This window comes from Gadus macrocephalus, chromosome 23, assembly GCF_031168955.1.
Source record: "Gadus macrocephalus chromosome 23, ASM3116895v1".
NCBI lineage: Eukaryota > Metazoa > Chordata > Actinopteri > Gadiformes > Gadidae > Gadus > Gadus macrocephalus.
In genome coordinates, this window is record NC_082404.1 from 7,610,509 (window position 1) to 7,621,754 (window position 11,246).

The 11,246-nt window shown below is 41.5% G+C and overlaps 1 protein-coding gene across 3 annotated transcripts; it reads left to right on the plus strand.

The window, feature by feature from the left end:
* The first annotated feature begins 366 nt into the window (after positions 1–366).
* LOC132452344 (inositol monophosphatase 1-like) lies at positions 367–6,234 on the plus strand. 3 transcript variants are annotated; one of them, XM_060044918.1, is made up of 9 exons: positions 367–487; positions 927–1,007; positions 1,634–1,767; positions 2,250–2,354; positions 3,203–3,248; positions 3,740–3,848; positions 4,233–4,341; positions 4,780–4,931; positions 5,707–6,234. In XM_060044918.1, the coding sequence occupies exons 2-9, from the start codon at positions 945–947 to the stop codon at positions 5,823–5,825; spliced, it is 837 nt and encodes a 278-aa protein (XP_059900901.1). In that variant the 5' UTR covers positions 367–487; positions 927–944; the 3' UTR covers positions 5,826–6,234. The 3 variants fall into 3 exon arrangements, with proteins under 3 accessions (XP_059900901.1, XP_059900902.1, XP_059900903.1); XM_060044919.1 differs by having other exon boundaries at positions 930–1,007; XM_060044920.1 differs by having other exon boundaries at positions 373–487; positions 911–1,007.
* The last annotated feature ends 5,012 nt before the right edge of the window (positions 6,235–11,246 follow it).

Here is an 11,246-nt window from a genome sequence, read left to right on the forward strand (position 1 = left end):
AGTGCTAAGATTAATGATTTGTCCCATGTTTCCATCGATACATCTCAAAAGATCGCATTCAAGATACATTTATTCTACTAAGATTGACCAATAAAACTAAACTATATTATTGGCCTTAGGTTTTTCCCTATGAGGAAGTTCAACCGGGTTTCTAATAAAACAAGCCTGTGAGTGAACTGGCGAACTAACTTCAGCTTGAACCATATACAAACATTAAGACGTCATCTCCAAATAAATGGCTTTTATGTGTTGACAGTTTCCCTTAAAATATTATGTTCGTTTTGCGGTCACAGATTTTCTTATGTGTTTGACCAATGGCAGTTGAGGGCGACAACTGTCTTCTATGTGATTGGACAACATCAATAAGTCAAGCCCTAAAGAGGAGGGGCGTAGCGTGGAGCACCCAGGAAGCTTCGCACATTTCAATATCTATGCGTAAATATTAACCGTAGTATCCGATACTACAACACTGTATTTTATATTGAAGGTAGGTCAGCTCAATGAATTTACAGGAAGATCATTAATCATGCAGTATCGCATCCATTTAACCAAATTCCAACTAGTGCAGCAGGAGCTAACGATCCATCCTGTGCTAACGTATGGAGTTTTATTTATTCCAATTCTATAAACTCTGTCCAAAAGTGTCTTAAAGTGTTTTTCTAAGCATTGCTATTTAGTCATGCAGCGGAAGTATACCCAACCCGACTTGCAGCGAATTCAGATATAACACAATAATAAGCAGGTAGTAGGGATGCTGATTTCGCTCAGTTTTGATGTCCATTCGGCATCAAACCCTCCATCTGATAGATCTTTTCCTGTTTATTAGACTGCTTTACATTGCTGGTCAGTATGACAACACCAGCAATGCTGTTGTGTGTGTTTTCATAGCCGTATGTGTCATTAAAAACAGTTCTTCCCGTGCACAGCAGACTTTGATCAACGACATGACGGACTCTTGGCAAGAATGTATGAACCACTGTGTGGAAGTAACCAAACAGGCGGGGAAGGTGGGATATTAATCAAAATTACAATTATTATTATTAGTGTGTGTGTGTGTGTGTGTGTGTGTGTGTGTGTGTGTGTGTGTGTGTGTGTGTGTGTGTGTGTGTGTGTGTGTGTGTGTGTGTGTGTGTGTGTGTGTGTGTGTGTGTGTGTGTGTGTGTGCGTGCGTGCGTGCGTGCGTGCGTGCGTGCGTGCGTGCGTGCGTGCGTGCGTGCGTGCGTGTGTGTGTGTGTGTGTGCGTGCGTGTTGTGTACGCTTTTAAAACAACCTCACGAAATAATCTTGCTCAACCTGAATGTCCTGTCAAAATGCTTATTTGTATATATTACAGTAGATATAAGTAGGCTTGACAATATTTAATATAAAGTCGAACTAGCGTCATTGTCTAGCTAACATGAATATAATTTAGAATCTAAAGATTTTTTTTCGTTAGGCCTATATCTTTTGTATTTGTTTAACTTCTTGGGTCATGAGTTTTTTTTCATGTTTTGCGTGGGCTTCTCTTTATTAACTGTCCTGTACTTTCTGCTGTGACACTGCATTCCTGTCGGGGTAATGGAAATGCAACCTAATCGAATCCTGTCCTACCAAGTAAAACAGTAAACCTATTGTCAGTGTTTGCCTCCAACAGATTGTCCGAGAGGCGCTCGAGAAGGACATTGCGGTCATGGAGAAGAGTTCTCCGACGGATCTGGTGACAGAGACGGACCAGAGAGTAGAGAAGCTCATAATATCCGCCATCAGGGAGAAGTACCCCACACACTGGTAGTGACCCTTCTTATTACACAGCCTCGGGTGTCACGTCTGATTTTATGGTAAAAAAAATAATGGTAGAAATGTTTTCCGTCCCCTAGGAGGGCCCTGAGCAGGGTCCAGTAGGCCCTTACAGATGTAAACATATTTTCATTGCTGCTAATAACGGGGAGACAAATAATAGAAGTATGCCTCATCTTTTTCTTCATAAACGCCCCCTGGGCCAAACATTTTTAAGTATGAATAATAATGCTGACGGATAATAGTGTCATAAGCTAAGTGTATTTGAGCCGGGACGGATGCGGCTTTGGGGATACATAAGACTTAAAGTCAGGGGAAAAACTTCACTGTACAGAATAACATAGATACACTCTAACATCGGTGTCTTTCAAATTAAAATACATCAATCATGAATGGAACGGCATCATTACCAGATAACCGATAACACCTTACATCGGAATGTTCATGATTGGTGTTGCTCCTACTTTGAAAAGCTTCATAGGGGAGGAGTCTGTGGCTGCAGGTGCGCCCAGTGTTCTCTCCGACGGCCCCACCTGGATCATAGACCCCATCGACGGCACCACTAACTTTGTTCACAGGTAAGGTTGTAGAAGTCTCCTGGCTAGCCTGCAAAATATTGAAGGAGATTAAAATCAAGGTATAGTTTCTGCTTCCTTCGTTCCAAATAGATCACAGAGTCAAGACTTATTAACGTTCAATAATTTATTCGCGAGCTCTCTCAGGACACCCAAACAACCAGTGCAGTCCTTCAGGGGTCCTCTGCTTAATTTCTCACAGCCAACAGTATATCAAAACACACAAGAGCGGGGCTATCAAAGCCCGTCCAATCGTTACCTGTCTCCACATAGACGTATATAAGTAGATGCCGCATCTGCCTTTGGATCATACATCGACGTTGCCGCCAAAGTAGAGAAAAAAAGGGGGGTGGGGAGATACCTGGGTGAGATTGGTTCTTACACCAGGTGGTCAGTGGATGATCAGTTGGACTGCAAGATAAAAAATAAAGGCCATTAATGCTCCACAAGAGCAGTAGGGGGTTAGAGACAGAGGTATCGCAGGGAGGGGGAAGGGACTAGGACGATGGTGAATCCATACGAGCAGTTAGGAATACTTTATTTCTCAGTAGCTCATCTTTAGTTTGAATACATTTAAGTCAAGATCAAACTGCAAACGGGACACGTTTCGTCCCCAACACTCAGATATATCAACAACAAGAATGTTGTTGATAATGTTGTAACTAGTGTTCGAAAATTAAAGGCTTTCCTTCTCGTTCTTCTGCTCATTTTTATTTGTATCTCCGATCTCCCTGCCATGTTTAATTATCATAAAGCGGGTGACCTGAATTCCCTCCAGTCGCGGTCCTCCGGGGCCAACTCCTCCAGGAGTCTCTCTGAGTGCTTCTCTGTCGTTCTCTGATCGCCTTTAGGTTTCCCTTTGTGTCCGTATCCATCGGCTTCACCGTCAACAAAGAGGTTGGTTTATTCATCTGTCTATTCATCTGCTATTTAATCACTTAGCAGAGCCCGGGCTCGGTAGCAACGGTCAACCGTATATTATCCTTCCAGTTAGGGGTTGAAGAGTGTTGCTCGAGGACGCCTACGGCAGGAGGGTATCGGACAGTTGGGTTTGAACCCAGAACCATTTGACTGGGAGTCAAACGCCTGGGTCGCTACTACCCTGCTGCTTTATTTATTTATTTATTTATTAATTAATGAATACACACACCTGATACAAAATAAGTTATTTGATGTTGTTTATTAGCACTCCACTATACATTACTAATTTTATTATTATTGTCTCAAGTGTGTAGTAGGTTGTATGATTCCTGTTTTTTTCTTGTAGAAAGAAGCTATTTAAGTCCTAATCGTCAGAAGAATAGCAGGGGCTTTTACTCTTTCTGTTAGTCGTGAGTCGTGACAGCCTAATAATACAACCATACTGTTGTATAATATGTGACTCGAAGGTAGAGTTTGGGATCGTGTACAGCTGCATGGAGGACAAAATGTACACAGCGCGGCGAGGGAAGGGTGCCTTCTGTAACGGACTCCCCATCAAGGTGTCCGGTCAAGAAGGTAACGTTCAGCACACACTGATGACAGCCGTCGGCTTTCTGGTTGCAATTTACACATTTGGCCACCAGATGGTGCTAGTGGCCAAACCATATGGAACACGACAATCGTTTGTACACTTGACTTTTATATTCGGTTTATTTAAGTCATGAAATTCATTATTTTTATTTATAGAATTATTCTAATCATTATATCTATTTTTATGTATTAGTTAATTTATTAAAAAATCAAATTCCGTTTTTTATTGGATTCATTAATGTTTTTTTATGATTTAAATTGTTTAATATAACAAGTAATGACCGATCAGGATTTATTGTCATTTAAGAATCTAATAATCTCAGCATTCTTTCATGATTGAACACTTTTCAACCATTAGTTGTCGTTCAGATATTACCAAGTCTCTGGTTCTGACTGAGATGGGTTTGAAGAAGGATCCGGAACACTTCAAAACCGTGATGGACAACATCCAGAAAATACTTAATGTCCCTGTGCATGGGTGAGACACACACACACACATGCCATCAAAATGTGTGTGGTGTTCTATAATCTCATCGGTTTTGTGATGTAAAGTTATCTAATGTAATCTGTGATCTAATCCATCCTAATGTAATCTGTGATCTAATCCACCCTAATGTAATCTATGATCTAATCCACCCTAATGTAATCTGTGATCTAATCCAACCTAATGTAATCTGTGATCTAATCCACCCTCATGTAATCTGTGATCTAATCCAACCTAATGTAATCTCTGATCTAATCCACCCTCATGTAATATGTGATCTAATCCAACCTAATGTAATCTCTGATCTAATCCACCCTCATGTAATCTGTGATCTAATCCCCCTCATATAATCTGTGATCTAATCCACCGTAATGTAATCTGTGACCTAATCCATCCTCATGTAATCTGTGATCTACCCCCTCCCCTGGCCAGCGTGCGGTGCCCGGGCAGCGCGGCCGTCAACATGTGTCTGGTGGCGTGTGGCGCTGCCGACGCCTACTACCACCAGGGGATCTACTGCTGGGACATGGCCGGGGGGGCGGCGCTGGTCACTGAGGCCGGGGGGGTCATCGTGGACATCACAGGTTTGTGATTCTTTCATCCATTCATCAAACGTTCACTCACTCATTCACCCGGCTACCCATTCAAGTATTCATCGTAGTACTCTCTCTCTCTCTCTCTCTCTCTCTCTCTCTCTCTCTCTCTCTCTCTCGCTCTCTCTCTTCTCTCTCTCTCTCTCTCTCTCTCTGATTCAGTCACTCAATCATGTTTTTTCATTCATTCCTACAACGAGACTTTAGGCTACCAGAAAGGAGTGTATGTTTGTGTTGAACAAAAACCCAGCCCATGGTTAATATTAGTGATAAGTATTATAATACCCAGAACTACAACCACTTAATCTCCCTAGTGTAGCTGTGTCGTTTAGGATTAAAATGTGGATTCTAATTCTAAGCCCTGGGATCAAACCCACCCTCTCTGAGATATGGGTACCTATCCTAGTAAAGGTATGTTTCTAATACAATGCCAATATTACATTAGCCCTGGCTTCCATCCAATCCTGATTTGAGGTATGTAAACCAAGCCTAGTGTAGCTATGTTGCTAAAACACTATTCATATCACATTAGCTTTGGATTGGGAAGAAATGTGGTGAGGTATCCGGTCACTAGGCTAGTCTAACTTCATGTTGACAATAATTTATAACATGATAAATGATGCTAATGACAATAAGCTTTGGGTTCAAACCCAAATGCCGGAGTCATGTTTACACAGGGCTCGTTTATCTGTCCTGTTGTGTGGCCTCTCTTGAGAAACAACCAATGCTCCACTCGCTGATCAATAACGCTTGATGTATTCCCCAGGAGGGCCGTTTGACCTGATGTCCCGCCGGCTGATCGTAGCCAGCAGCCCCCGCGTGGCCCAGCGTATCGCTCAGGAGCTCACCGTGTTCCCATGTGGGCGGGACGACGCGCCAAGCTGAAGGACCTGCTCCCACTAGGGCTGCACCAGGACTCGTGTTGAAACTCGCGGTCTCGATTCTTAACCATGCAATGTAATTATTATTATTATTATTTTTTTTAAACAAGCACGCCTACTTGCTCCCTCAACCAATCACAACGCAGTGTTACACCATGTGATTCAGAGCAGCAGAAAACCAGGGGGAGTAAAGCCAGAGAGCCAGGGAGACACCAGCGTGTTACAATCAGACGGTGCGGGAGAAGTTTTGCAAGGAAGGACAAATATGTTCAGTTTGAGATTCAAGATGAAACATGATTGTCCTCTTTCTGTTTTCCAAGGTGGATGTCCTATCTCACGCACAATCATAGTTTTTGTTTCGTTTCCTTCTGTATCATGTCATTTGTGCAATAAAACTTTGTATTGGAAACAAATCATGAGAGAGTCGTCAACTATATTCTAAGCAAGAAAATCATGATTCTAATTTTATCATTGTGCAGTTTACTTTCATTGTGCATCTGGGTTTTATTTTACACAATAAAAAACAGATGCACTTACACATGCATGATCGTACACACAATCAAACACAGATGCACGCACACACATACACAATCAATATTTCAACTCACACAGGGGGGCAGAAACTCACACTAGCCCGGCCTTTCAATAGTTTCTACAGCTCTACCAACAGAGGGCGCTACAACCTCCCTTGGACGCTGACTGCTCCGTGGTTTAGCTCCGTACGCCCTGTCTTGTTACCCATATTTGGTATTTATTCATTCTGTACATTATACACAGGATGTCTATTTTCCATGACATACCATTTCGAAATCTTCAGATTTTTGTGACATCCCAGTAAGGGAGTTCCCCCAGACGTCTATAAAGTGGACTGTGTCATCTGGTGAACTAATCTACTATACATCTAAGATTATAGGATTGTATGAGTAGCCTACTCATGTGGGGACCATGACTCATATGACGTCTGTTAATGTTGGTCATCAGGCGTGCCAACAGTGTTGAGGGACAGGGTCGAAACAATTTTCATGCCCCAGTACAGACCACTTTTTACTTTTAAGAAAACTGGGTTTTAATTGGGCTACTTATATTTAAAAGGACTACAAAAAGTGAACAACTTAATAATTTCCCTTCAATATGAACATGTTAACATTGAACAGGAACAGGAGAAGTTAACAAAAAATCCCCCCCCCACACACACACACACACACACACACACACACACACACACACACACACACACACACACACACACACACACACACACACACACACACACACACACACACACACACACACACACACACACACACACACACACACAGATTCTGTCGGCAATCCTCTCCTAAAGGATCTGTATTGACTTGTTTAATAAAAAAGTGAAAGCCACGGTCCATAGGCACCATCATTTTATGGAAACAGATTCTCAGAGCAGCTATTCACTAAACAACTTTCAAGTTTTTTAATTTGTTTGATTAATTCTATCTATTTTATAATCCATCACATTAAGTTTATGCAGGGCCATTTTTAATTAGCTTTACTGATTTGACATGATTCATTAGTGTTATTTAGATTGGCCGGTTATTGAATCTACACTGTGAACATCGTAATCTTCTGAACATCTGGATTTCATGTTAGATGCATCTATTACACATTTGATTGTGTGTAGGCTATGGGTTTTCTACTAAACTGCAATAACTAATTAATATATATATATATAGTTTATATTTGTATCCTCTCTAACTGTGCTGTCCTGGCCCCCTCATGGCTAATGTCTGGCTCATCATCCTTCTCACCAGCTACAAAAGCATTAAGCAGCAGTAAGGAGCTTTGTTCTAAAACAACCTATAAGGCCTGAACACCTTTGCAATCACCATCAGCCCAGTGTGCACTGATGAATGCTTTCTAATAAGCAAACTGGTTTTCTCATGGCAATATAGCCCATCAGGCAATGTTGGTCAGTCAACATTTTTCGCGTTGTGCTACGGCCTAAAACAGGGTGGTTAGCTAACACATCTTAAAATATACCCCAAACAATGGCAAGTTGTTGCATATTGCAACGGTGTAGGCTATACCAACTGGGTTATGACAGTGGTGGGGATTCTCGCAGGTGATAGCATCCATCCATCTAGCTATCATCAAGAGGCGCCCTGCCCCCATAGTCCCTCTCCAGGACTCATGTATGTAGAGACAGAATCTACAAACCACAATCTGGTGTAGTGCAGATCAAACTTGAATGGGAAAAGTCACCTCAACTGAGGATCTTTCTGTCACAGTTAAAATAAACGTCAGTACTTTTATTGCTTCAGTTCCTTCAGTTCCTGTTTTCAAGATGCAGTTGTGCAAACTAACAGTCTTCTGCTTTTTTTTTTAATCTATTTGTCTGATGGCTGGTAGAAGCTGTGCAGCCTCACCCAGCCCCAGGGTTCAATCAGAATCAGGCTGGTGAGATTAAGTAAGCCAGCCATCATTCACACACACCCTAACCCTACCCCATGTAACGTTAGCATTGTAGCATTCCACTGTTTACCGAGCCACTCGGACAATAGAAGAGAGACGGAGGGACGCCGTGTTGTCCTTTTCAGAGTTGGCCAACCCTGCCCTGAAGGCGTGATTTCAGTTGGCAACATGGTCAGACCAATGATGTTAAGCTGCCAGATCTCTGGAGCAGTTAAGGGTAATGGCCGCTACGCCTGATTTGGTGTGAATGGGGGAGGCTGCAATGTATTTCCTTCTATTAAATTTATATTTATATTATTATTCTATTTTAACTTCTGTTTTAAGCACAGTAATACAGATTATGTCACACAAACATTTTACTTCACATCCTAGTATGGGACAAATTAAAACCTTTGAATCTTGAATCTTTGAATATTGAATGAGCCCGTGGCCACAGAGGGCCGAAGAACTTCACTATGTTGCAGACACTATGGCCAAAGCGTCTTACAGGGAATTTTCCAATTGCATATGAAGGAGCTCTCCTGGCCCCACCTCACATACGGAGCCTTTCTCAAGTGGCCTTGGATGAACGTCTGCTGAAAAACACCTCCAGCTCTGTTGGTTGAAGAAGTTGAAAAAAAGGTTTTTTTCATGACTTGATAAGACAGAACAAGCCAGCAACACAGCAGAGTGTTCCCATAGAAATGTATGTGTGTGTGTGTGTGTGTGTGTGGGTGTGGGTGTGGGTGTGTGTGTGTGTGTGTGTGTGTGTGTGTGTGTGTGTGTGTGTGTGTGTGTGTGTGTGTGTGTGTGTGTGTGTGTGTGTGTGTGTGTGTGTGTCAGGGTGCGGCAGGTCTAGGAGGCATGTCTGAACCAGTGAATTCAGCTTTTGGGCCATCTATCTATTTGTACTAATCTCTACATATACATTTATATGTTAGTTAATACATTATTTTGTAACTTGTATGTATTGTATAGATAGAACAAATTCCGTACATATGTCTGAGTACTGTATTTAACCAGCATGTATTTCAACCTTTTTCTTCACTAGGTTTAGGGTTTGGGTACTGGGGTACCCAAACCCATACAATACAAATACTGGGTTTGTATTGTATAGCTGACATTCAGACTGCAGCGATAATGCAGGCTTAATCTTTTGATTCCGCTCTTGCTCTGCAAAACTTCTACTCCTCCAAAACCCTCCTTCTGGCTCATCAATTTATTGGTGTTGTTGTTTCATTAAGTCAGGCTTTGTTCCTCCAGGTTTGGGTCTTAGTAGGAAGAGACAGCACCAGGATGAGGATTTCTCTCCATGGACATAAGCAGCTGTTTTCACAAACCCACCCATAGTTCATCGATCAATGGATGGGGAGAGGATTAGACTTAATATATTATTCTGTCCTCATTCATGAATGGATTATTACTTTCTATTAGATTTGTGTTGGAATATATTGTTATTTCTCTGTTTTTACAATAAATGTTGAAGTGAATGGTCACACGCCGAATTGTAATTGCCTGACGTAATTATCCGCCAAGTGTCCTATTTTTTGATATTTGATTTATGACTTTTATATTTTACTTTTGCTGGTGGTAATTTCCCATGATCCAACAGAATATGTGGTTTGAGTATTACAATAACTATGGTTTGTTTAGGTATAAAGTTAAAATTATCATATTGTACGTTTAGGAATTGAGTTAAGTATTTGGCTTGATTTAAGTTTACGACATGATTATGTTTTGGTAGTTTAAGCGAAGGTAAGTTCAGCGTAAATTGAAGATAGACATTGTTAGGTTTAGGGTTCAGGGCATAGTGTTAGGGTAAGGGTTTTCTGTAGTTAAGTGTAGAAATGGTTTCGTTTTGGTTTAAGGTTCAGGTTAGCTGCAATCTTCAGATTTTTTTTGGTATGATTCAAAATGAGCTCACAAAGTCTCTTGGTTAAATTGTTCTCTATTTTGTAGATTAAAGGTGTACACTTTGACCTAAAGCCCAAGGGATACTTCAGTTCATGCAGTTTCCCCAAGGAGATACGGAGGACTACCTTGGTTCTCTAAGCACACCACCAATGAAGTGATAAGAGATTAAGCTATTTGCAAAAGATAATGACGATGAAGCTGAGGAGGTTATCAAGTAATCTTGGTTTACCTTTTATTGAAGGGGATATTCCAACAAAATCAACAGTGCAGGATTTTTTCTGTTATAATTTTTTATCTCATCTACATTTCTTAAGTATAAGTACATCTAAATAACATAATAAAAAATATTGTGTACTTTTTTTAGGAATCAATTCCTCATTGAATCAATGTATGTTTACGGCATGTTCACTTGCAACACAAATTTTCAAAATGATTCTCTGCTTCACCACTGACAGACACTGCAGTATGCCTCTGTAGGGCAGAACGGTGTAACCAGCCCCCCCCCCCCCCCTCGCGTAGGGCACCGAAACGGCAAGCAGGGTCCCTGGGTGTAACATCAAGGCTTTGGTGTTATTCAGTCCGGGTAAGGTTTTTAGTGGTATCATCCTCCGAAATGATCACCTCAAAAGTCTGTCTAGTTTCACAATAAGTTCCGAGACACTTCAGTCACAATTTGAACATCCAGAATAAGATCTGCATGACTCAACTCAGCTAGAGGTGTTCTCTCAGGTATGGAGGAATCCATGGAAGGGGAGGCTTCACGCGTCACCCTCATTGAACACAACCTTCTCTCTGTCAACTGCTTTATGCTTGCCCTCTCACTCCAACAGATAACCTTGAGGGACTTCACGAAGCATCACAAACAAACAGATGTGATGCTTTTGCTGTCCGTAACTACAGAGATTACAGGGTATTAGTAGACCTGAAAGCATGAAACAAAAACACTTTAGTCACACATATGGGCCACTCCTAGAAGTTAGGGCTAAGAAAACCGACATAGACACGCACACACACACACACAGAGAAGACTGGCATGCAGGCCCAATCCCCAGTGATACCCTGATGGAAAACTACAAAG